General features: G+C 32.8%; 1 protein-coding gene across 7 annotated transcripts in view; it reads left to right on the forward strand.

Moving 5' to 3' along the window:
• The window catches only part of NBEA (neurobeachin), a 723,498-nt gene that overhangs the window by 243,526 nt on the left and 452,698 nt on the right, over nt 1-27,274 (forward strand). For 5 of the 7 annotated variants that reach the window (XM_055360199.2, XM_055360200.2, XM_055360202.2 and 2 more), the window contains 3 exons: nt 10,122-10,560; nt 22,959-23,113; nt 25,316-25,442. In XM_055360199.2, the coding sequence (XP_055216174.2) occupies nt 10,122-10,560; nt 22,959-23,113; nt 25,316-25,442 (721 nt within the window). The remainder of the gene's footprint in view (nt 1-10,121; nt 10,561-22,958; nt 23,114-25,315; nt 25,443-27,274) is intronic. The other 2 variants (XM_055360201.2, XM_055360204.2) reach the window with 1 other exon arrangement.

Raw genomic sequence — 27,274 nt, forward strand, 5'->3', positions numbered from 1 at the left:
TTGCTATGAAAATAGTGTCAAACTGAAAATAGTTTCAGTTACACTGAACAGTGGTGTTAGTAGCATAATAAAATTTTGAATTACTTTAAGGCCAATGTGGTAAACTTGCTATTATTCTTTATATTATGTGATACTATGGCAGATTATCATAACTGTTACTGCATGCTGTAGTGCAGTGGTTATTGGGGGAAAATGTCTGTCAAATATTTTTCATGAACTCAATGCTTCCAAACAGGGAAAGATATTTTTTCATGATAGATATGATCAAAGAGCGCAAACAAAAGTTAAAATCTTAGAGGTACACAATTTCTGTGATATGTTTCACAATTTAATAATAATTATCGGCCCAGCTCGGTGGTGCATGCCTATAATCCCAGCACTTTGGGAGGCCGAGGAGAGAGGATAGCTTGAGACCAGAAGTTTGAGACCAGCCTGGGCAATGTAGTGAGACCCCGTCTATACAAAAAATTAAAAAATTAACCAGGCATGGTGGCATGTGCCTGTAGTCCTAGCTACTCAGGAGGCTGAGGTGGGAAGATTGCTTAAGCCCAGGAAGTTTAGGTTGCTGTGAGCCGTGATTGTGCCTACTGCACTCTAGCCTGAGCAACAGAGCAAGACCCTTTTTCAAAGAAAAAAATTATTAAGTATTCTGATCTTTAGGAATGATCTGATTTTGTTCATCTTTCAAGTTATCACCTGTCATTTTATGGATTGGGCAGACTATTTTATATTTTATTTTCCAGCAATAGAAGATTCACAGATAGCAAATTAATGGATCTGGAATCCATTTCTGTCATTGAAATATAACTTATATCTTATTTTAACTATACAAAATGTAGAAGAGTTTTCATTCCATCAACATACCTGTGTGACACTACTTTCTCCTCTTTGAGTGTTATTGACATAAAACAAAAACAATTTAAGTATTTATTATTCCCGAGTTGCTTTATTGCCAGTTCACCTTAGATTAGATAAATTAATAAGCAAAAAGCTCATTGTCAACATCATAAACTTTATTTATAATCGCAGTATTTGTTCAAAATATTCATATAGGCATTTGGGAGGTGAGGATCACTCTTTACCTAAAATTTTTTTTTAGTTATGTTGTGTAATGAAGAAAAGTTACAAGTGTAATAGTAGTTGTCTAAATTAATCACCAGTTCACTTTCGGTGAACAACACAGGCCATTTTTATAATTGTATTCTTTTTCTTTGTGCTATTTTTGTCTAATTATATTTATTGATATGTAATTTTATGTCTGCCTAATCAAATAACAAAAACAGTTGTGCTTTTATTTTGTGTAGTTTTAAAATTTTTTATTTTTTCAGTAATTTACAATTGGTAAATAAAATTTCATATTTTATTTTCTAAACGTGTCAGTGAATGATGGATTTAGGACATAAAAGTAAATTTTCACAAATAGTTTGAGAAACCCTTTTCTGGACTACTCTTCAGCTCCTTCACACCCCACTCCCTTCTTTCAGCTCCTTTTTGAGACTTTAAGAAAACTCTGAATTAGCTCTCTGGTCTCTCTCTTTAAATTTTGATGTAATCCCTTAGTTCAGACTCAAATCCCTTCTTGAAGTATTGCCATAGTTTTTTCACTGGACTCTTAGTTTCTAGGCTTTCTCTCGGTTTATTACTGACAATTTTGGAAATAACACTAATATATAATACAATATAGTAACAGTAAGTATAATTTATGTACCATTTTAATACAATAAATATTTTATAATATATAATAACTATAATAAAGTAATTTTTCTTCCTAAAATTCTCAAAAGGCTCCCTGTAATTTTTGGGACAAAGTTAAAATGCCTTAACATGGCAAAACTATTCTAATTCTGACTTCACTCAATTACAATAATCATCTCCAAAGTGGGTTCCTTACTTCTCTTACTGATCGTTATTCTTTTATTTTTACAGTTTTGCTGCCTATTTCATGGTTTTAAAAGATAAAGCAGATTATGTCCTTTCTTGACATAAAATTTCTAGTAGTATTTAGAGTAACATTTCACAAGGGCCCTAGATAAGATGACTATTGACTACGTTTCCAACTTTATCTCATGCTATTCTTTCTTTTGCTCACTATGAAACCATCAGACTACCTTCTAGTTTTTTAATCATGCCAAGCATTTTCATGCCTCAGGATGTTTGTATTTTGTTCCTGGCTTTTGGCTCTTTTCCCTGTTTTCTGTGTGACTGGTACCTACTCATTCTTCAGGTCACCTCCTCCAAGAGGCCTTCCCTGACTCCTGTAACTGAGTAGCTTCCTTTCCATTATTATTCTTTCTCATATCATCTTATTTTATTTCCTTTCTTCTATTCAATGCTTTGTTTAATCATTTATTAGAATGTATGCTTCAAGAGGGTAATCATAACTAACTTTTTTTAGTTTATGTATTTATGGTTTACAATGTGATATACTGATATTTGTATGCATTAGGGAATGATTAAATCAAGCTAATTAATGTCTTCATCACCTCACATATCATTTTTTTTTGTGGTAAGAATGTTTAAAGTTTATTCTCAGCAGTTTTCAAGTACTGATACATTATTAACTATAGTCACCATGCTGGAAAATAGATCACCAGCATTGATTCCGTCTCTGTAACTGAAACATTGGTCCTTTGGGTGAACATCTTCCCAGTCCCTAGTAACCACTATTCTACTCTTTACTTCTGTGAGTTCAACTTTTTAAGATTCCCTATATAAGTAAAATTATACCTATATTTGTCTTTTTATGTCTGACTTAATTTAATGCAGTATTCTCCAGATTCATCCATGTTGTCATAAATGACAGGAGTTTCTTTTTTTATGGGTGAATAGTGTTCCATTGTGTATATACATTTTATTTATTCATTCATCTGTTCGTCAATAGACACTTGATTCCATATTTTGACTATTGTGAATAATGCTGCAATGAACATCGGGGTGCACATACCTCTTTCAAATACTGATTTCATATCACTTGGATATATACCCTGAAGTGGAATTATTGAATCGTATGGTAGTTCTGTTTTTAATTGTTTGAAGAATCTCAGTACCATTTTCCATAATAGCTGTCCTAATTTTCATTCCCATCAACAGTGTGCAAGGGTTCCCTTTTCTTCACATCTTCTCCAACACTTATATTTTACTTTTTGTTTTTTGTTTTTTTTGGTTGTTTTTTTTTTGAGATGGAGTCTCACTTTGTCACCCTGGCTTGAGTGCAGTGGTGCGATCCTGGCTCACTGCAACCTCCACCTCCCGGGTTCAAGTGATTGTACCGCTCAGCTTCCTGAGTAGCTTGGATTACAGGCACGCCCCACCATGCTGGGCTAATTTTTGTATTTTTAGTAGAGACGAGGTTTCACCATCTTGGCCAGGTTGGGCTTGAACTCCCCACCCCAAGTGATCCACCTGCCTATGCCTCCCAAAGTGCTGTGATTACAGGTGTGAGCCACTGCGCCTGGCCACATTTTCAATAATAGCCATCCTGTGTGAGGTGATATTTCTTTGCGGTTTTAATTTGTATTCCTCTAATAATTAGTGAAGTTGAGCATTTTTTATATACCTGTTAGCTGTTTGTCTTCTTTTGAGAAATGTCTATTCAAGTTATTTGCCTATGTTTTAATTGGGTTATTTGTTTTGTTGCTGTTGAGCTGAGTTCCTTATATATTTTGGATATTAAACCTTTATCAGATATATAATTATATATGTTGGCATTTTATTATTAGTGTTATTGGTTGCCTCTATTCCATTATAAAAGTGCATGATACATTTTAATAGGATTTATGAGAAGAAAAGGAAAAAGAGTAAAAACAAGCTAGGGCAAGAGAAAAGCAAAATACATATATATGAATATGTTGTAAGTTCTAGTCGATAATTTATTTAAAATATAAAAATTATAACATTAAAATTTGAGTTCCAAACATTACTTGTAAGTGGAACTTTGGGAAGAGCAAAGTAAGAACCTCCAAAATACTGCTTTTCTAAAAGTAGTATTTTCAAAATACTACTTTTTTTATGTTATTTAAAATGAGAACACTGGCAAAAACTGTCAAAATCAACTTTTTCAGTTCTTTGGAAAGCAATCAGAGGCTTACAACAACCCAGAGGCTGTTAATTCAAGAAAAACTCTAGACCTTTATAAGAACAGCAAGATTTAGAGTGATTTAACTCACCCTGTTGCCATCTACCTTTCCTCAGCTCTGTGGTAGCTTTGAAAACCAGAGGCCAGACACCAGTGGTAGTTTTGAAAACCAGTAGTCTAGCAGCCACTGAGGATAGGAGTGGGAGTAGGTTAGGTTTAGAATTTCTTAGAAAGTCTCGACCTTAGAGCATTACAACTATTTGAACTGTATGGAATCTTCCTGGAAAAACTCCATTCACAGGGCTTATTATTATTTGACCTAATCTAGAGCTTGTTTAGTGAGAAAAGCCTGTCTCCAAGGTATTTGTTGAAAATAATCAGCTTTTTTCTTTAATGTTGCCACTGCTCGAAGTGACAGTGCCAGTTGGGGCAAACAAGAACCTTGCCTAAAAGCTTAAACAGATGTGAGAATGAGATATCCATATTCCCGGGGCTGTCCTCAGGCCCAGGGAAGACCTGAGAAGGCCTCAGTCTCTCACCTTTGGCTGACCTTGAGGCCCAGCACAAGAAGGAAGCGCAGGCTAAGAAAGAGTTTTAAACCATGAGAACATTGCAAGCATACCCAAACACACACACACACAGCCTGTAGCAAAGGGTGGAAAATTTATTGGTTCAAGACATTTAAGACAATGTCTGTGCAATCATTAGCTGACCACTAGGTTAACTGAGCAGAGACTTAAGTGGCTACAGATGATGGAAAACAGATTTTACAGAATTAGTTCAGGAAAATGAATAAACAGAACAAGAACAAACTGTAGGTGGGGTCAGATTTTCATGATTGCCACATTATGTTATTTAAAATATCCAGTTTACAACAAAAAGAATTATGAAACAAGCAAAGAAATAGGAAAGTATGGTCAATACACAGGGGGAACAAAGCAGTTGATATAAAATGCCCCTGAGGAAGCCCAGATACAGAACTTACTAGACGGACACTTTAAACCAGCTATTTTACATATGCTCAAGTAATTACAGGAAGCATTTTCTAAAGAACTAAAGGTATAAGAGCGATATCTCACCAAAAGGAGGATACCAATAAAGATATATATAATAAAGAACCAAATAGAAATTCTGGAGTTGAAAATTGTAATAACTGAAATGAAAAATTCACTTAGAGGGGTTCAGCAGAAGATCTGAGCTGGCAGGAAAAGAATCAGCAACATGAAGATAGCTCAATTGTGTTTATCCTATGCTGGGGAACAGAACAAAGAAAGAATGAAGAAAAGTGAACAGAGCCCCACAGACCTTTGTGACACTATTAAGTTGAACCAACATATGTATACTGGGAGTCCCAGAGGAAAGAAGAGAAAAAGAAAGGAGCAGAAAGAAAATTTGAAGAAATATTGGCCTGAAAACTCCCTACAGTTGATGAAAATCATTAATATATATGTCTAAAAAGCTCAATGCACTTCAAGTAGGATAAACTCAAGAGAGACCCACATGTTGACACAGCGTAGTCAAAACATCAATTAGAAGATTTTCTTGGCTCTTAATTTTCATTTTGTCTCTTATGGGCATATAAGTTAGTAATAATATTTAATTCCTGAAGTTGTATTCTTTTCATACACTTAGTGTAGCAAGCAAACAAAATAAATCATATATAAATAATTGCAAATAATTAATTCATTACAGTGTTTTTGTTTAAAATGAACTTTAATGAGGATTTAAAATCTTTTTGTGTATTTTTTTTCCTCTTTGGAGTTAAGATATTTAATTAATTTTGCATTTATGGATTTAATGTAAACAAAATGTGTAAGTTAGTTACATATAGCTTTTCTATGTTTTATTTTAAATTACAGTGATTTAGTTTGCTTATATTATTATTTGAAGTGCCAAAGCTTAATATAATTTTTAGTGCTATACTACCAAGGTGCTGTATGTTTCTTTCATGATATTCCTCATTTAGAGAGTTTGGAAAATGGCAATTTCAGTAATTTAATATGTAAGACATATTGAAATTCTTCATAAATCATGGTAAAACAGGATTTTTGGAGGAAGGAATGTGATACGTGAAGTCACCGTGTAAATATCGTGTCATTTGCTGAAGTTGTCCTCATATTTTTCTCAAAATGTATTAGATGAACTCATTATAGTCAATGAAAAACAGTAAGAAAAAGAGACATCTGGCATCCAAATGCCTGTTTCTGACAAGGTTAAGATCACTCTGGCTAGTTATGTTTCTGCTCTGTGTACTGACATTGCCTGTTGCTACAGAAACTGATAAGAGCTATTGAAAACTTACATGCCTGTGATTAATATAACCTACACAGATGCAATCATTTATAGTTTTTCTGCAGTTCATGCCTAACTTCCTATTTGAATCATGGATTAAATCCTCAAAGTACTTTAGTGTCACAAAGAGGTATTCTGGAAACATGAGTTATCTAAGTTGAAGTTTATGGTATCAACTGAGAGCATGTTCTGTTAAAGATGTCAATGCATACTGAGAAATATGTAGGTTTTTTGACTACTGATCTGTTTTTTTATTGCTATTATAAAATATCCTATTGGCATTTAGTTTTATTTCTATGTAATATCACAGCGTGTATGCTTTACAAAACATATTTATTTGAATAAAAGTCATTGAAATATCAAAATTACTACTTCCTTTTTGAAATCATTCTTTTATCAGCCTCAATAAAAATAAAATTGAGATGTTTTTAGTACTATGTAAATATTTGGATGAGCTATTTGAAAATATTCTAATATTTGATTTCTAGAAACTTTTAATTGTGTTTTGTAATCTAGAGGTCAACATTTATATTGAAGTTTCAAGTATCTAGTTAGAAAGTTAAAGATTTTAATATCCATTGTAAGTCAAATAGTTGAGCAGAAAAGCAAAATATTATGTAGTTGGTGGCAAAAGTCTTTTGATGTGGTAGCTTGTGAACACCAAATCAGATTTTATTTCCTTAGGTATTTTGTTTGCTAGTGAAATGCTTATATTCCAGTCTAATATAGCTTGAGAAGTTTAAACTTTTTGTATAGCTGTTAATGTAACATGTCATATATAACGATACTTAGACATTATATTAATGGAAAGTCAAAACACTAGACCATATCTGTAAATTAGCTAAATTCACACTAAGTGTTAGATATGATTGTATGACTTTTGATGATTAAACTCTATAAAAATTAGCCCATGCTAGTAACCATGACACTGTTTTGTTTTTGTTGTTGTTGAAGTTTTTGTTTCTGCATTTACATTTTCTGTCCTCTTGTCGCAATAACTATTTAAACTATTTAATTCTCTCCTGATAGTTTGCTGCAATTGTTTTCTCTCAAAAAATGTACAATCCATAGATGCAAATGTATGTTAAAATATATTCAGTGGTATCTCTAATAGTGAAAATAACTGCCTCAGTCATCTTATCTTCTCATTCTAGATTTGTAGGTTATTTTATCAACTTCCAAAATTTTGGCTATTGCCTCAGTTTGAATGATCCCAAAATGTACGGCTATTCTTCTTTTGACCTACAGATATAAATATCTTAGAGATTCTGTAGACTAAAAGTGATTCAAAATTTAGTTAACTATTTTCCTGAAGAAATCTCATTTTCTTCCTTTCTCAGTTAGTGATGTATTACCACTCTTTTTCATAACCTAGATATTTCAGAAATACCCTTAGTCTTCTCCTTCTTCTCATTTATAGGGTTTCTATTCTAATTTAAGTCTTAGTCTTCTCTGACAAGATTTTATTAAAAATGCCAAACTATTGTCTTTACTTCTTACCTGTTTCCTTCTCTAGTCCTTTGCCTACTATTATTGACATTGTCTTCTCAAATGCAGTTATTTTAATTTTTAATCTTGGAAGCAGTAAAGAATCTACCCTGATTTTCACATTGGTCATCCAATATGAATGTTTGAATATTATTATCATATTCCACAGATTAATCTATTCTTTCAGTCTATCATCTTTGACCAAGCTAACAAATAAACAAACAAAATTTAAATCTATTCAACAAATATGAGGAAAACTATGATATAACATTGCATTGTGATAAATGCATATTTTAAGTCAGTTTAAATTAATATTTGATATTAGGAATATTGAATAATATGAGGATGTTATTTATTCCTAATTTAATGTATAGATTTGATATAATTTGACTCAAAAGAAAAGGGGGAGAAAAAAATGGGAGATTTTATTTCAAAACCTGGCAACATTTTTCTGATGCTTATCCTAGAAAAAGTATTATAAATTCACACCCTCAGGAAATCTGAATGGTATGCCATTAGTTTAAATTCAAGTAATTAAAAAAACTGTCTAATAGACAACACCCAAGAATTGAGTCTGTTACTGACAAAATCCCTTCATATTGTTTTTAATTTTTTAGTATGTGTGTACAAAACTTTCAGAAGCTGTGATCACACCCAACAATTCTATCATCAGAACAACACTTCTTTGTGTTTTTACTAGAGATTTCACAAAAGATTTTGTGAGATATCTTGCTGACATCAAGGTAGCCTATTTTCCTGTTGGGCAGTTTCCTGGTTTCTTGTCCTAACAACCTTTGAATTCAAAGAAACAAGCAAATAATAACAAAATCTAAGAGAAGTTATATAGAATTTACTGATTTTCAGTTTTTAGGAGATCTTTGAAATAATTTAGTCTGTGCTTCTCATTTTCAAAGATTATGAAACTTTCAAACTTAAATGCAAGTTTAAGCAATACAAATAGCTAACATTTACTGAGCTTCTACTTTAAAGTGAGAACTGCAGTGAATTTACATATAGTAGCTTAATGGTATCTTACTTTATTCAAAATGATTAAGTTAAGGACTGTTATCTCCATTATACTTAGATGAGATACACTTTTCAAGGTTATCGTTTAGAATTTGGTAACATTTTATTATATGGAGAACTTTATTACATTAACCTTTGTATGATGAAATTTGATAGAAATTTAACATTTTAAAGATTTTTTTATTTCATTACTTTTAGTTGTTAATATTATATATGTATTTCATTATCTGTGTAGTTATATGCACATATATGTTTCTGATTTAATTTTCACAAATTGAAATTTATATTTATTTACAAAGAATGAGCATGAGTATTCCAAAACATAGGCCTTGTCCTTGAGGAACATTATGATATTATTAATATATTTATTCGTTTGAACTAATCATTTGACTTGCTTTGCATTTTGCAAGTGTGTCAGAATTTTACGTATTGTAATTTTAAAATGATCTTCGATTATCTTGAATATTTCAGATATTATTAGTTATTGAAGTACCAAAGAAGTATAAAAATGACTTTATATTTTTAAGGAAGCTAATAGAGAAATATAAGAATTTCTCTTCTATGATTGGCAGCTAACAATCAAAGGATAAGAGGGGAACATCATATAATTATTATTTATAAGCTGCTTTAGGAAATTGTTATAGGAACTATTTCCTGATGCTTTTGAAGGCATCAGTTTTGAAATGCCAGATGATTTAAGAAGCAAGAGGATTATGTTGATGCTCCCTGAACAAAATAGTAGGTGTATTGGATGATATCTTTTTGTTTTTTTGTTTCCTTGTTTCTTTTTTGAGATGGAGTTTTGCTCTTGTTGCCCAGGCAGGAGTGCAGTGGCATGATTTCAGTTCACTGCAACGTCCACCTTCCCAGGTTCAAGCAATTCTCCTGCCTCAGCCTCCCGAGTAGCTGGGATTAGACGTATCCCACCGTGCCTAGCTTATTTTTGTGTTTTTAGTAGAGACGGGGTTTCGCCATGTTGGTCAGGCTGGTCTCAAACTCCTGACCTCAGGTGATCCACCTGCCTCAGCCTCCCAAAGTGCTGGGGTTACAGGCATGAGCCATCATGTCTGGCTGGATGATATCTTTCAACTGAGTTGTGTTACTACTATGCACATCCGTTTAGCAATTTTTTGTTTCTACAGGTTTTGTTTTCTTTATTTGAATATATGAAAACATTTGATTAATAATACAAGATTTTTACTTTCAAAGCTTTTTTCTAACCTAGTTTCTTTCATTACAGAAACACCTGCTGCATTTCCAGACACTATAAAAGAAAAAGAAACACCAACTCCTGGTGAAGATATTCAGGTAGAAAGTTCAATTCCCCATACAGATTCAGGAATTGGAGAGGAGCAAGTGGCTAGCATCCTGAATGGGGCAGAATTAGAAACAAGTACAGGCCCTGATGCCATGAGTGAACTCTTATCCACTTTGTCATCCGAAGTGAAGAAATCACAAGAGAGCTTAACTGAAAATCCTAGTGAAACGTTGAAGCCTGCAACATCCATATCTAGCATTAGTCAAACCAAAGGCATCAATGTGAAGGAAATACTGAAAAGTCTTGTGGCTGCTCCAGTTGAAATAGCAGAATGTGGCCCTGAACCTGTCCCATACCCAGATCCAGCATTGAAGAGAGAAACACAAGCTATTCTTCCTATGCAGTTTCATTCCTTTGACAGGTAGGTACTGAACTTATTATTCACAGGGCTTTATACATAAAAGGAAAATTAGACTTTGTTAATTTTAAAATATAAGGAAGATCTTGAAAACTTTATTAATGTAGATTCTTATTACAAAGACAATCAAAATGATGGCTCAACCTAATCTTATAATAAGACATCTTAATAATACATCTTAAAGAAGAGGTTTTGATGTGATATGATGGATAGCACATTGAATTGGAAGTAGGGAAACATGGATTATGGTTATATTCCATTATCAAAGGACTACAGTACATTGGGGTGTTATTTTTCTCTTTGGACTTAGTTGTTTCATGTATATAATGGGGAAGGGGATGGGTCACATCTGTCCAAGGTTTATCCTGCCTCTGAAATTCCATTATAATATTATAAAATACTATAATAATTGTTGGAGATTATGTAACATGCTTTAAGTGATAATATTTAAATTTGAACCTTAAATGGAAGTATATGGAAAAATTTTAAAATTGTTTGTGGTCATCTTCTTTATGAGATTTCCAATACCAATGTAAAAGCTGTATTTTGAAGCATGTATTTAAAAGTAAATATTTTTGAAAGGTATTTTGGCATTTTAGGTATCGAAACTATTTATAACATGGCCCATATGTCATATGTCTACATTCAAATGTTAAATCATGCAAGGAATTTTTTTAAGGAACAATTAATTTTTTATTCCAGTATACATTCAATAAAAATGATAGTTCACAGAAGCAGAATAAGATATTTTAGAACCTAATACCCTAGGCATCTAATATCTTCCACTATTTAAAAACATGTGCAAGATTAGAAGAATATTTTAGTCACTAATTACTAACAGTAGTACTTAACATTGATCACTGGGGTTAATGCCTATTCCAAATAATGTTTGCATGTTTATGTATTAACTAAAAAATGTGATGGCTTACCTTTTAAAGTAAATCATTGTTATTGATGTTTCGAAACATCTTTTCATACAAAAAAATTTATGTATATGTATGAGGTGATTGACAAGCAAGTGTTTTTTTTGTTTTAGAAAGACAAGATCAAATTAGGAAATAAAATGTTTCTAAATGGAAATGTCAAAGTATATAGTCAAAAAATAATACCTATTCCATATTGCTTTCTCTAAAGTAGCCAGACTGCTCTTGTTCTAAGTAACATTTTAGTTTAGGGGTAGAGGATGTGGCGGTATAGTCATTTCAGTTTGGATGAATACCCTTTTTTTTTTTGTTTTTGAGGTGGAGTCTCGCTCTGTCACCCAGGCTAGAGTGCAGTGGTGCGATCTTGGCTCACTGCAACCTCCACCTCCTGGGTTCAAGCAATTCTCTGCCTCAGCCTCCTGAGTAGCACCTGCCACCACGCCTGGCTAATTTTTGTATTTTTAGTAGAGACAGGGTTTCAACATCTTGGCCAGGCTGGTCTTGAACTCTGACCTCATGATCCACCCGCCTTTGCCTCCCAAAGTGCTAGGATTACAGGCGTGCGCCACCGCGCCTGGCCGAATTACCCTTTTAATACACAATATAATTTAAACTTTGCCTGTAAACACTTTTGCCAGTGTTTTACAAATACGTCTTGAAAATCTGTTGTGGAAAATGTAAGTGGCACTGGTTATCATGCAGAATATAAAGATGAATAAAATTAGTTTTATCTTCTATGAATTTAGAGAGTAGTAAGAAGATGTTTGCAAATAATTGCTATAATAGATAAAATGTGTTGTGTCAGAAGTTTTAAAAAGTAAAAAATGGTAGGACTATAAAATGTAAGAAATATTTTTCTTTTTCTGGTATTTTGGTATTAATATTGTGTTTGGATGTTCATTCATATAGTGATGTTCCCTGGGTGTTCCTTATGATGTTTCACATTTATTTCACCTTTTTCACATATTTGGTTTATGTTTTCATGATATGCCTGTATGTGTGTTTATAAGTTTGTATAAACATATGCATGTAAGTATATGTACTTGTGTATTTCTATAAGCCTATAAGGTAATATATAGTAATTTAAGTTTTGTATTCTAGTTAATTTTAAATTATATCTTTAAATGTTGGTAAAATACAAACCAATAAATACAGATGATTATTGTGATTTACATATGAAAACCCAATGAAATAAACATTAAGTAAAATTTTTTGTTTTAATTTGGATTATTGTTAGAATGAGTTTTTTAATTAAAACTTTAAAAAGCAGTCACCTGAGTGCCAATATTCTTAGCTACTCAAAATTTATTATACTTTTGAGAATATTGCTTTAAGAAAAATACAGCTTTTTATGTTCCTATAGCATTTGTACAAAATGCAGTAGGAGTGGAATCATTATTCTAAATTGCATAAGTACAAATGAAATGGAAGAGCACAAAGCATATTTCAGTTCTTTTTAGGAAGAGAGTCTCTAGTGTAGTTAATATATGCAATAGCTCAAGTACTATCAAATGTAAATGATGAGGTGATATTGATGAAAGGAGGGGATTGAGGTCTCGGGGGCGCTGGTGACGGATTGAACAGAAGCGGCCTTGCACTGCACGTAACTCAAGTCTGTCGTCTTCACTACTCAAAGCCATAATGGGAGGTGGCAGTTTGAAATGAGTTGCCACGGCAAAGAGTATTATTTTTGAAATGCTTTCACACAAATCACTAGGCCCTGCATACAACTTAGTTTCATGCTTTAATGTCATCAGGAGGCACAAATTGGTGTGTCTAATTGTTTGCCACCTGCCAGCAAAATGAGCTGCCAGCCAGCCAGACGGGTTTGATTGTCTGTCAGCCATTCAATAGATTGAGAGTGACAACATCAAAAATTTAACTTCAAACTCTGAAGCTTTGAGCAGCTTTTCAGAGACATCATCCCCACAAGTGCTTCTGGACCAGTGCATTTTTCAATTATACTTCCAGGGTATTGCTACCATTTGCCTTATCTGTCTTAAGGTAGCTATAATTACATTATGAGGTATATAAACATATTTCTGAAGCACTAAAGTCTGAAATCCAAGTTATGACATGTCTTTTAACATTAGATTGAATTCATTGAAAATGAGATCCAGGATGACAGGCTTTAGAATGAAAGTCCTGAATGCTACCGGTTTCAAACACAGAATCTATCATGGGTCTTACTTTACCAATAATGTGTTTTTCATTTTAATCTTTAGTTGAAAAGTAGATATAAACTCAGTTGGTCGCTTCTTTGTAACTAAATCACACTCCTAATAATATTGTACAGTCTCAATAGAATTCATGTAGGATTTTACTTTTGTTAACCAGTTGTTTATTGGTTATATTGCAGACATGCTAACAATGAATTCCTTATACTTATCCTGGATTTTAAATTTGGAAATAATTTCCTAGAACAACTGGGATAATTTGAGTTATGTTAACTTGTGTTCTACGTCGAGTGTATCTCACCCCTTAGGATGGAGCATTGCTGAATTTCAGTGTTTTGAAGTTTATAATAAAAAATTGCAACATCAAATTCTTAGAAACATTTAGACTTAATTAAAATAAACCTTTTTTCTTTACTATTACATATTTCATCAGATTATGAAATATTACATAAATATTCTGTACATATAAGGAAAGTACTGATTCTTTTTCTATTTCCTTCAGTCATCTGTGCAGATTAAATATATATCTTTGATTATACTCAGTGATCCGAACAGATGTGTACTCATGAAGTATTAAAATGCTAGAGATCCTCTAGTACTGTTCTATAATGAGCAAATACTGTATGTAAAGAGGAAATACAATCATAAAACTATAACAATTTTTTCAAAGTTCTGTTACTGTGAGGCAGAGAGAAATATTTATGATGGTTTTGTTTTTAACAGAAAAGCTTAATAATCTCATTTTAGAATTCTTAAATCAAGTTGCCAAGTTCTCTAACAATACTATCTCTTTGGATAGATTGCTATATTTATCGATGGTTTATAAAATGTTTTAATTGAGCTATTATTTTTCACGTACTGTGTAACTTTTACTTTGGAGTAATGCTTTTATCTAAAGCCACCAATTAACCTTTTACTTATCTTTTAAACTAAACATTTAATCTTATATATCTGCATGCTTTTTATCTTTTGAGTGTTTGGTATTATATATCTATGTTTTGGTTTAGTTTTAACTTCCTAGGATTTCCAGAGATTCCCACTTAGTTTGAACAAAAGACAAAAAAAAAAAAAAAAAATAGAGGGCAATGTGCTTCTCATACATTTTTAACTGTTCGTATGTTTTTAAAAATTGTTTTAAGTGTGGGATATCACACAAAGCTTATAATTGTGTTGCTTCTTTGGCTAACAGACCTCAAACTTACACTTCACTTTTTCAGATTTTGCAAACCTCCTGTATTCAAATTACTGGGTTTGATATATTCAGGGAAACTAGTAGGTATTTTTTCCTCAAAATTTTAATATCCTTGCTTCCCAGTGTTTAATTCTCTGAAAAAGAAAAATCTATTTTGTAAATAATATAGGGCCAAAAAAGCAACTTAGATAGACTTCATATTATTAACCATGAAGTATAAGCTTGAGCTAGGTATTTTCTCTTTAGTTTCATTAGTATTCTAATATTGATATTAGTGGTAAGGATGAAATTTCAGGGTAAATATTTTTTAAAATGTTGAGTAGAGTTAATGAGGTCTTCTTATGTTGATTTATTTAAAGTTAGAATTAAGTAACTATGAAAAATTATAATTACTTCTGAAGACTTCAATTTGTTCTTATTACTTTCTATTTTTTTAAAAAAGTATTTTGACCCTATCACTTAAAAGATGAACAAATAAACATAAGCCAAATTGATTATTCATCTTCCAGCCTTTACAATTGAAATTTTCTACATCTAGCCACTGTAATTTCTGCTTTTATTATGCTGCAAGTGCCCTGAGTATATATTTTAAGGTCAATTGCTGGAAGATTCAGTTTTGACTGAGCATGTTTGTGTCCTCATTTCCCCAATGTTGTTGACTTTGTCTCTCCTGGCATTTATAGAGAGCTGAATAAAGTTCAGTGAGCTGAATAAAGTATCTCTCATTAATAGGTGATTTAATGAGATTCTTTATTGTTTCTTAAACATATTTTTTATATTGCAATTCTCAAATATTTTACAAAATAAGGAAGCATGATAGATAACATCATGAGAGCATTCACCTTGTGATTTCTGATGAACTGAAGTAAATTGTCATGTTATCCTAGAATCAGTAACAAATTATTTTTCTCTTCTAAGTTTCAACTTTTTCTTTCAAGATATATATTTAATATCCACATCCTAGTTAGAGAGTGATAATCTGGAAATTAGGGGAACTGGATATTAATAGTTGGTCTCTCTTTAATTTGTTCCAGGACCTTGATCCATTCTTTTTGGCTCTCTGGAACTCAGTTTCCCAACCCCTATAATATGATATAAAGCTACATGATTTCTAAAAAGTCTCATAAATTTCCAAAATCCTATTTAAATGAAATGGGCTTCTTATTAGTCCCCCAAAGCAACAGATAGATATTTTCGAGCTTGGCTAAAAGATTTGAATCCCAGAAAAGGTGCATCTCCATTCTCAGACTGCATTAGCCCCTCAGCGTCTCTAAGGTGGATTCTTTCTGTTACCTCCTAACTGCCCTCACTATTTCCATGTTTCCTCTCTCACCCCAAATTTATCTTTTACATTTATGCCATAGATATTTTTCTAAAGTGTGAAGCTGATGAAAATTCTGAAATAATTCTTGTTATTTATATAATAAAGGAGGATTATTTTAGTTTGGAATAGAAAGTCCACACCTTTCACCAGCCAGAAGTATCTAAAGCAATTCCTTTAACCTACCTTGTTTTTTCATGTCTCTTTGCCTTGCTAGGTTTTTACTATTAAATTTTTGTATGCACTTTTCCCTACTTGGTTAATTTCTATTGATCCTTTTCATTTCAGCCCACTCTTCCTTGATTGTGCACAGCCTGTGTTCCTGAAAGGTCCTGGGCATAACTCTGACCAGGTCAATTATTGAAATATATTGCATGGTCAGTTTGTCTGTCATATTCCTTAAAGTATCTAAGGAATATGCCCCAGGGCATGGGGCATGTATTATTTGTCTTGTGTCTCCCAAACTTAGTGTAATCCCCTGTTAGTGCTCAAACAGTAGAAGGGAACAGAAAGAACGGGATTCTTATAGTGTGCCATGAATAATTATAAAACTCACTTGCCTTAATGAGTCACTGTTTAAAAGCTCTTTCTTATCTTCAGTACCTCCGTTTGTACTTAGGATAAACCATGATGTACACAGATAAGATAGTATCCCTGTTTTTACAAAATTTACCGAACTGTTTAATGGAGACTGCCAATACTCTATCCTTATACCACTTTTCCTGTCCCTTTGCATTCACTTCTTTGGCTATCTCATCCACTCTCCTGGCATTAAATAGCATCTGTATGCTGATGACTCTTATATTTATATCTTAGTTTGAACCTCTTTTCTAAACTAGAGACTCATCTATCCAATTGCTTATTCAACATTGCTATTTGGATGATTAAAAAGAGGTATAAAAAATTAGTATAAGAAAGCTGCTCCAACCACATTCTTCCCTATCTTAGTTAATGGCAACTTGTCCTTTCTGTTACTTAAGGCAAATTTTTTTGCATAATCCTTGACTTTACTCTCATGTCCACATCCAGTTCTTATTTAAATCTTATTTGCTCTGCCTGCTTAATATTGCCAAAATTTGAATCACTTCTCACCAGGTTTTACTTTGCTATTCCACTCCAAACCACCATCATTTCTTGTTTGTAGTATTGTAGTCTCCTAGCCATTCTCCACAGTAATCATTGTCCCTCCTAAGCCTATTTGTGACATAGCAGCCAGAGTAGTCCTATTATAACGTAAGGTTATATCCTTCTTCTGTGCATAAGCCTTCATGGTTTCTCATCCCTCTCTGAATAAAAGCCAGCATCTATACGATGGACTACAAGGCCCTGTGAGCTCAGCCCTCTTACTTATCTCATCTCTTACAGCTCTCCATGTCACCCAGTATTCTCTTGTCACACTAGCCTTTGTACTGTTACCTCTGCCTGTGATGCTCTTCTCTAGATAGCCTCCTGGCTTATTCTTTCACCCCCTTCAGTGTTCTCTCAAATACTACCATTTTTTGTCAATCTTCTCTGAGCCACCCTTTCAACATTATTCCTTTTTCTTATCTATGCTTTATTTTTCTTACAGCACTTAACATCTGATATACTATATTTACTCATTTATGTTATTGTATTTGCCATATCTCTGTATTGAAATGTCCGTTCCATGAGAACAGGGATTTTATTCTATATATTGCTATATCTCCAGAACTTACGTCAGTTCCACACACATTGCAATGCTCAATAAATATTTGTTGAATGAATGAGTGAATGTATTACCTCTAGCTTTGAGATAGGATAAATTCAATGATGGAAGAATTCACACTTACATGTATTACTTATTAGTCAATTTATTAAAATCGTATAATCAATTAATGAAATATTTTATCAAGTGAATTAGATTGAAATATGTCCTGGCTTGTACCACTTTGATGATAACTTTTACAACCTTGGAGTGTGTATAGATTCTATGTAGTGTAAAAGAATTATCCACTTTCTTGTAGTTAAGAGTCTTAAAGATGTGTGATAGAGGTTTGGAATTGTGTGGAAAGCATAGTATTGAGATTTTTTAAAAAATTCCATTGGTAAAGAATATGTAGAATAGAGCAGGGGTCCCCACCCCTGGGCCATGGACTGGTACCGGTCTGTGGCCTGTCAGGAACCAGACAGCAGGAGGTAAGCAGTGGGCAAGTAAACAAAGCTTCATCTGCATTTACAGCTGCTCCCCATTGCTCGCATTACTGCCTGAGCTCTGTTTCCTGTCAGATCAGTGGTGGCATTGGATTCTTCTAGGAGTACAAACCCTGCTGTGAACTGTGCATGTGAGGGATCAAGGTTAAGTACTCCTTATGATAATCTAATGCCTGATGATCTGTGACTGTATTAGTTTGTTTTCACACTGCTGATAAAGACATACCGAAGCCTGGGAAGGAATAAAAGGTTTAATTGAACTTACAGTTCCACATGGCTGGGGAGGCCTCAGAATCATGGCAGGAGTGAAAGGCACTTCTTACCTGGTGGTAGCAAGAGAAAATGAAGAAGCAGCAGAAGTGGAAACCCCTGATAAACCCATCTGATCTCATGAGACGTATTCACTATCACGAGAATAACACAGGAAAGACCGGCCCTCGTGATTCAATTACCTGCCCCTAGGTCCCTCCCACAACATGTGGGAAGTCTGGGAGATACAATTAAAGTTGAGATTTGGGTGGGGACACAGCCAAACCATATCAGTCACTGGTGCCAAAAGCTTTGGGGACCACTGGAGTAGAGGATTCAAGGTATCTGTCAGGATGAATAGCAGATCTAAAAGACGAAGAGCATAATACCTGAATAGTTTAGTTCAATGGCTCTTAACCTTTTTGTGGCTATGTATGTTTTTGAAATTCATTAAAAACTATATGTTCACTCTAAAAAAATGTTTTTACCACCAAAATTTGTATATATTTTAGTGTATTTATGTACTCTAAATAGGTTACCCACAGTAGGTACCTAGACTTCTAGATAAGACTTTTTTGGTGTAGATGGAATAGATAGCCAGTGTGAAACGTTGTGTAACAATCTGATAGAAGATTTTGTAAGAGTTGAAAATTTTTACTCTCATATATGAATAGTTGCTAATACCAAGTAACATTTTAAAAGACAATTAATTTGTTATCAACACATACTGGTTAGTGTGGACTTTCAAATTAATTGTAAGATTGATTGCTAAGAAAGAGAATGGTTTGAGATAAAAGGGAAGGGGTAATGTTGGTGAAGAAACAATATTAAGGACAAGAACTTGCAGTCCTTTAGTCCTAGATAAACAGTTTGGCCATCTGAATCAAAGGGGAAATAGTTCTTACAAACTCATAATATTGTAGGTGCAGAAAAAGATCGGAGAAATCGGTCAAATACAGGTTCCTGCTTCTCTCAACTAAACCCTTGTAACTTGGTCATCTCAGCCGTTTGAACACATCAGTGATTAGAAACTGGAATTCATAAAAATTATCAGAGATTTTTTTCTTCTTGTTGGTCCTAATTTGGTATTCTGAAGTACATGGAAGTTTCATTTTGTTTTCTTATCAGACTTTCAGATTTTTTAAAAATGCTGTAACTTTTTCTCACCCTTTTACTGTAATTTTCTGTTCTTTCAGCCTTTCCTCACATGACTTGTTTTCCAGATCAACTGTCATCCTAACTGTTCTCTTAGGGACATGATTCTGTTTGTCATTATCCTTGAAATATAGTGCCTAAAACTACACATATGAGATATGACAATAGCAGAGTATATGAAGATTATTGCTTCTTTCAGTCTGGGTATTTTTGCTGATATAGACCCAGACTATATCAGCACTTTTGGGAGCCATAGCAATACTCATAATAGCTAAAATATATTGGCTGCTTAGAATATTCCATGGACTGTGCTAAGTACTTTATATGTGTTACCTCCTTTTATCTTTATAACAATCTTATTGCACCCTTTTATAACAATCTTTATAGCAATCTTAAGTTTATGATGATATTACCATTATGCATCTCATTTTAATGGGGAGGAGAATGAAGCTTAGAGAGATCTATGTGCCCAATACCACGTAGTAACTGCTGAAGGTAGAATTCTAACCCGGGTCTGTAGGGTTAGAATTCTGTGCCATACTGTCAAACTCTGCTGAGTTTGCCAGCAATGAAATATCTGGAGGCTTTCACATCAATTGCTATTAATTCAGTGCTTTCAGATTTTTTAGTAGGCATTTAACCTTTCTATATTTTACTTATAAGTCATAATTATGGGATTTAGAGATTTTTTCTCTCGCTCTTATAACTTATTTTTCCTAATATAACTTATTTCTCATAGCTTCCACATTAGACAAGATACCAGTCTGTTACATAGAGCTTTTGCTCAAAGTTAGTAATGATCAACAGATCAGAAATTTATAGTAATAGTTTTTCTACCTTCTGCAGATTCATCTCATAGCACTGTTAATTAGCTCATGATTCTTTATCCATAAATAAACATCTTTGTGTCTGCTGTTCTAAAAAAATCATGAGATATGCAGAAAAAAGAGCATTATACTTTCACTAATGACTTCTCTTCAAATCAACAGTTGATGGTTTTGTTTTCTTGCTGGAGAGTCAATGAAATAGTACATCTCACATTATTTTATAAGTTTAGAGGAGAATTTTGATAACAAACCCCAAATATTGGCAAGTTCCTTTTTTCTGTTGATTTTTATGTAGATCATTATAAGTAGATGCCTTATATCCCGTAGACAAAAAATATATTTCACTTTAGACAGTGGTAATGATTAACATTTATAATATACTTCATAATTGACAAAGTCCATTTAAATATGATCTCATTTAATCTCCCCAATTGTATGTGAAGGAGGTAGCATTAGTCTTACAATTTTACACTCAAAAAAATGTAAGATCATACAGTTTGAGAGTGGTCCATTTTTCAAGCCTTAGTTTTGAAATATAGTCCACATCTTATATTCTTTTCTGCAATGTCCCACTACCTCTCAATGAAATAAATGAAGGCATTAGATGAGGACTTGCCAATATAGGGAATGAAAGCATAATGTGTGCTTTAGGTAATTAGATAGATAGTTGAGAATTAAAGGTTGAGTCTAAAGAATTTGACACCAACATGCTTAAAGAGAAAAGAAGAAAGTACCTAGAAGGAGATAGTGAAGAAATTTTTTGGCATGAGTAAAACTATTTAAGATTATAATACCTTAATTAAGGTATTATACAAAATGTTTTAAGTATTTCTAAAATTAAGAATAATAATTATTACAAATTTAGATTATTAACATTAAAGAAGTCACTGAAGATATTAACAAAACCACTTATTTGTGGAAAAAAAGTGTTGATATTAAGGAAGTTTAAGCAACAAACTTATTTGAGAAAGGACCATTGTTTTCTTTAGGTAGATTTTTTTCATTGAGTAAGTATGAAATAGAGATGCATTAAAAAGATGTAAATCAAGTTGGATATTTTAGTACTGTCAGTTACCAGTTTCCAAGCATTACATTTGATTAAAATAGATCATAAATCTATTTGTAGATGAATAAATTCCGTGATGGTTCAGTAAGGTTTGGAAGATATTTGCTAAATGAAGTTTGCAGTGCTATAAACTTTGAGAAGAATGAACCTTTACTGCAAGAAAATTTAGATATTTATTAAGTTAGAGAAGTAGTTTCTTTATACATTTTTAAAAATTGACTAATATCCATATTTATTTGTCATTTAACCTTAACACAATGTCAAATTCAGAAATTTTTAAATGAAATACATTTAAAATACGCTAAAGAAACCTGGGGAAATGTTGAACTCCTCTGTTAAAGAAACCAAGGCTCAAAAGCGAAATAAACTTCTAACCAAATATCTCTCTATCATCTCTGTTCTCTTTCATTCTAATAATATTCCTACTGTAAAAGCAACTCAATTTTGTTCAGAAAAATAAAGCATAACCTTATTATGCTCTTAGATGTTATTTATTATTCCTTGGTTTAATTTTCAGCTTTACTATGAGGAAGCTTTAGAATTTGGCATTTAAAGTCTGGGCATGGTGGCTCACGCCTGTAATCCCAGCACTTTGGGAAGCCAAGTGGATGGATCACCTGAGGTCAGGAGTTTGAGACCAGCCTGACCAACATAGTGAAACCCCGTCTCTACTAAAAATACAAAAATTACCTGGGTGTGGTGGCACGTAGCTGTAATCCCAGCTACTTGGGAGGCTGACACGGGAGAATCACTTGAACCCAGGAGGCAGAGATTGTAGTGAGCCGAGATGGCACCACTGTGCTCCGCCTGGGTGACAGAGTGAAACTCTGTCTCAAAAAAAACAAACAAACAAACAAAAAATCAAAACACAAAAAAAGAATTTGGCATTCAAATGTTTTATGTTTTTACATATTTATGAATATTTTAAACATGGAGAATGTGATATGGGTAAGATGGACATTTTTTATGTATATTTTGCCAAAAATTCTATGTGCATAGGCAAAATCTCCTAACTTTAGCACAAATTTCTTAATATTCCCAGATTTATGATCACAGTCCGTTTGCCATCTTAAGAAAGGTTTGCAGACTCCTAAGTCTACAAAAATGTTGGCCAAATCAATTAGGCAACACACTTTATAATATATCCTTCATGTCCATATCCTTTCCACTGACAAAGCTGGACTAAGGAGTTTAAATTTTTTTTTAATTAAAAGAAGAGAGGGAGAAATTCGATGTTGACTATGTATATCTGTTGCAGCAGGATTATAATTCATCTTCAACCTCATGTTTGTTATTTTCAATCCTTCATTTCTTTGCAGGAGTGTTGTGGTGCCTGTAAAGAAACCACCTCCAGGTAGTTTAGCTGTAACCACTGTGGGAGCCACTACTGCTGGAAGTGGGCTGCCAACAGGCAGTACCTCTAATATATTTGCTGCTACTGGAGCTACACCAAAAAGTATGATTAATACAACAGGTATTGCACTTATATATTTTTGTGATACTCATCTTTTTATGTTTTCTCTATCATTTTTCTGCTTATTTGATCTTAAAAATTAAAATACCCTAATCATTTAAGATTATCTTAATTTTTAAGAAGGTTATATTTTATGTTATGACTTTTTAGAATTTGTCTATAGTTGTAGAGTGCATTTTTTAGTGGTCATTTTAGAGGACAGTATTGGTTTTGAGTCTTCTCAAAACAGTGCTGTTTATTTTCAGAGTGAAATCAGATTACTGAAAGATATTTGGGGAGCAGAAGCAAAGGATAATTTGAACACTGAAGTTTGATATGTAAAAATCAGTAAAATGTATCAAGAATATCAAGATGTACTAAAAATGTTAGTGACAGAAAGCAGATTTGGGGACATGATTGGTTGAGTTCTAACATATATTCTTTGCTAAATCCCCTAAGGGAGGCAGAGCTCCCCTAAGAACCTTGACGATATGCAAGCGCCTCAACTTGATAAAAAGTGCATGTGAATAAGAACCATTGTTTGACGTTGAATTAATTCGTATACATAGATTATAACTTGATCCAATTCATTGCCCAACAAATTCCTAATGAATCTAGGAACAAAAAATTTCAAATCATTACAAATATTAAAAGTCTGCCTAAAATAACCTTTTTTTTTTGTAAATTTCCAGAAATGTTCCTGTTGATTATTAGCTAAATAAATCCTTACCCAAATCTTTGTGATTCCATTTTAGGTATTTATACAGCGCAAGATGATCCCTGACTTTTCTTCCCTGACTATAGTAGTCTTCTCTTCTCCAAACTGTATAGCCTTGAACTTTTCCATTTATTATCATTACTTAGATTCTTCCCATTTTTATTAATTTCATAGCTCTTTTTTGTGCTTTCTGTATCTATCTTGTTTATCATACCACCTGAGTCTGACATATCATGAACAACACATTTATGGGGTTGTAGTAAGTAGAATGTACTCTATTAAGAATATTTATATTGGCAAATGAATGTCATTAATGGCATTGTGTCAAAGAATAGACCATCTATTGTTTACCTGTATTATAAATAGATATTTCTATCTGGCTTGTCTGAAGACTTTAAAGTCTTTCCAGTATTAGAGTTTCATTCTTTATACTCATTCAGCTTTCTAGAAATAGGAGTAAAACTGTTTTTCTTTTACTAAAGTATATACGTTAAAAGTGTAAAGGTTTTAAAAATATGAATAAAGTCCTTATTCTTGTTAGGAGTTAGGTAAATGCAAAATGAAATCACCTTTTTTATTTTTATATGAGACAAGTCATGATGTTTTCTTTTTAATTTCTATTTTAAGAATTAATAATATGGAAAGTGATGGTAGCAAGAGTTTTGATTATAATATAAAGTATATAATATTATAATGAGAAATAAAAATGTAAGTGATAAACTTTTTAAAAGTGTGTGTGTGTTTGTGTGTATGTGTGTGTGTATAAATTGTGAGCCAACAGCTAAAGACTGGGCATACTGTTCATTTCAAATATTGGCACATAGGTGCTATAAAATGTTATAGTGGAAATCCCATTAAGCAATTCAGTTTTATGGGAATTAGTATAAGATGATAATATTTAGGAACACTAGATGTCCCTCAACTCCACAGCTACTTAATATACTTACATGGCGTATGATAGAAAAATCTTTACTAAAATGGCATCTTTATATCATTGAGGGAAGACTCATTGTTTTAAGACCAGGTACTAATGTAACTCATTATAGCCCTTCTTAAGCAGTGATCTTATCAAAAGGAGCATTAGATGCTTCAGTGCCACAAATTTATGCTCAGATAGTTCACTCCAAACTATGTCTTAAATGATGAAAACCAAAAATATTACAATGTAGCTATAAAAAGATGTTTTTCACCCCTAAATTTGCATTGTTTTATCAGCATCATTTTATTGAAAAATTTTTTCATTTGTTGATGTTTTTTATTTATACTCCATTTGTAGTATGTAGTTTTGTTAGATTAATGTAAGTAAATCAATTAGATTTCAATGCAACATCTGTTATATAAAATTATATTCATTAGCATACTTACTAATGGCCAAATGATTAATTGTCAAATTCGGTTTTGAAAATCTGATGAGTAATTCTTTCAAAATCCGATAGTAATGGTGTAATTAAAATTTTTTTAAATAAATTTATGTTTAAGGCTAAAAATTATTATTTTGGGAACAGGTGCCGTGGATTCAGGGTCCTCCTCCTCTTCCTCCTCTTCTAGTTTTGTGAATGGTGCTACTAGCAAAAACCTTCCAGCTGTACAAACTGTTGCTCCAATGCCAGAAGATTCAGCTGAAAATATGAGGTATGCATGACTACTTGTTTTTATTCATTTTAACTCTTTTTAAATGTAGTGAAACAGTACACAAAAATACAAAAATATAGAAAGAGTTCTTGAGAATGAAGGTTAATTATTTTGTGATTACATTTCACAATTCTGATATTTTTGGCTAGTTATTATGTAAAAATCTATGATATATTTCGATCTAAGCAGAGATCTTCAGTGATTTTAAAACGTTCACTGTTGTATAGTGTATAGTAATTCACTGTCATTTAGTGCATGTTACTATTTCCGGTAAAGGTTAAAACATGTACAAATGGTAACATGATAAAATTGGGCATCTTTGGGGGGTGATAAAAAGTTTAAAATATAAACTTTCAGGCTAGGCGTGGTGGCTCACGCCTGTAATCCCAGCACTTTGGAAGGCCGAGGAGGGCAGATCACTTGAGGCCAGAAGTTGGAGACCAGCCTGGAAAACATGGTGAAACCTTGTCTTTACTAAAAATACAAAACTTAGCAGGGTGTCGTGGTGCACGCCTGTAATCCCAGCCACTCGGGAGGGAGGCTAGGGCAGGAGAATCATTTGAATCCGGGAGGCAGAGGTTGCAATGAGCCGAGATCACACCACTGCACTCCAGCCTGGGTGACAGAGTGAGACTGCATCTCAAATAAATAAATAAATAAATAAACTAAGTAACTTTCAAAATAAATCTACAATGTTATATATAACATCATTGGAACTTGAATAAGCAAACATTGTCTTATCTGTCATGATTAAAGACCATTCCTGGAAGAGACTGGCCCTCATTCTTGGAGTAAGATTGTGTATATGTGTACACACACACACACACACACACACACACGTATGTATTCACAGTTTTTATAGAAGTATAACACAAATATAGAATATAAAAGCTTATTGAAAGAATGAACACACTCATCATCAACCAAGTCAACAAATAGACTGTACACCAGGAACGCCTACTTTGCACTTTTTTCCCAGTCACTGTTCTTGCTTTTCTTCCAATTCCTTACCCTGACTTTTAATACTAAGCTAGTTTTGTCCTTTTTGAATTTTATGTAAATGTAAGTACATCATATGTATTTCTTTGTCTCTGGCTTCTTTTGTTCAACATTATTTTTATGAGATTCATCTACTATTGTTGCATGTAACAAGAGTTTATTCATTTATTCTCCTTTTATTTATTTATGTGTCTATACCATAATTTATTAATTCATTTTACTGATGATGGGCATTTGGAATTTTCCATTTGTTAGTTATTACAAATAATACTGCTATATAGATAAGGCCACTTATAATTACTATGAGTATACTACTATTACATGTGTGTACTACACATTAATATGCATATTTGTTAGATAATTTGGAGTGTAATTGCTGATTCGTAGTGTTTGTATATGTTCAGTTTTACTAGATAATGCCAAATGGTTTTCAAAAGTGGTTGTACTAGTTTACTAACTCAGCAGCTGATTATGAGAGGTCTTGTTGCTTCATATCTTTGATAGGACTTAGTATTTAGTCTCTGTCATTTTAGCCGTTTTGGTGGAAGTATAGTGGCATTCCATTGTATTTTTAGTTTGCATTCTCCTGATAATAAATGAGGTTGAACACTTTTTAAATACATTGGTCTTTTGTTTTCTTCTTTTGATTTGCCTGTTGAAGTCTCTAGTCCATTTTTTTAAATTGTGGGATTTTTTTTGTCTTTTTCTAATTAATTTTTTGAAAATGAGCCCTTTGTAGATTATATGCCATACATATATCTTCTTCCATTTTCTGGCTTTTCTTATCATTATCAATATGGTCTATTTTGATCAACAGAAGTTGTAAATTTTAA

This window comes from Gorilla gorilla, chromosome 14 (genome assembly GCF_029281585.2).
Source record: "Gorilla gorilla gorilla isolate KB3781 chromosome 14, NHGRI_mGorGor1-v2.1_pri, whole genome shotgun sequence".
Lineage (NCBI taxonomy): Eukaryota > Metazoa > Chordata > Mammalia > Primates > Hominidae > Gorilla > Gorilla gorilla.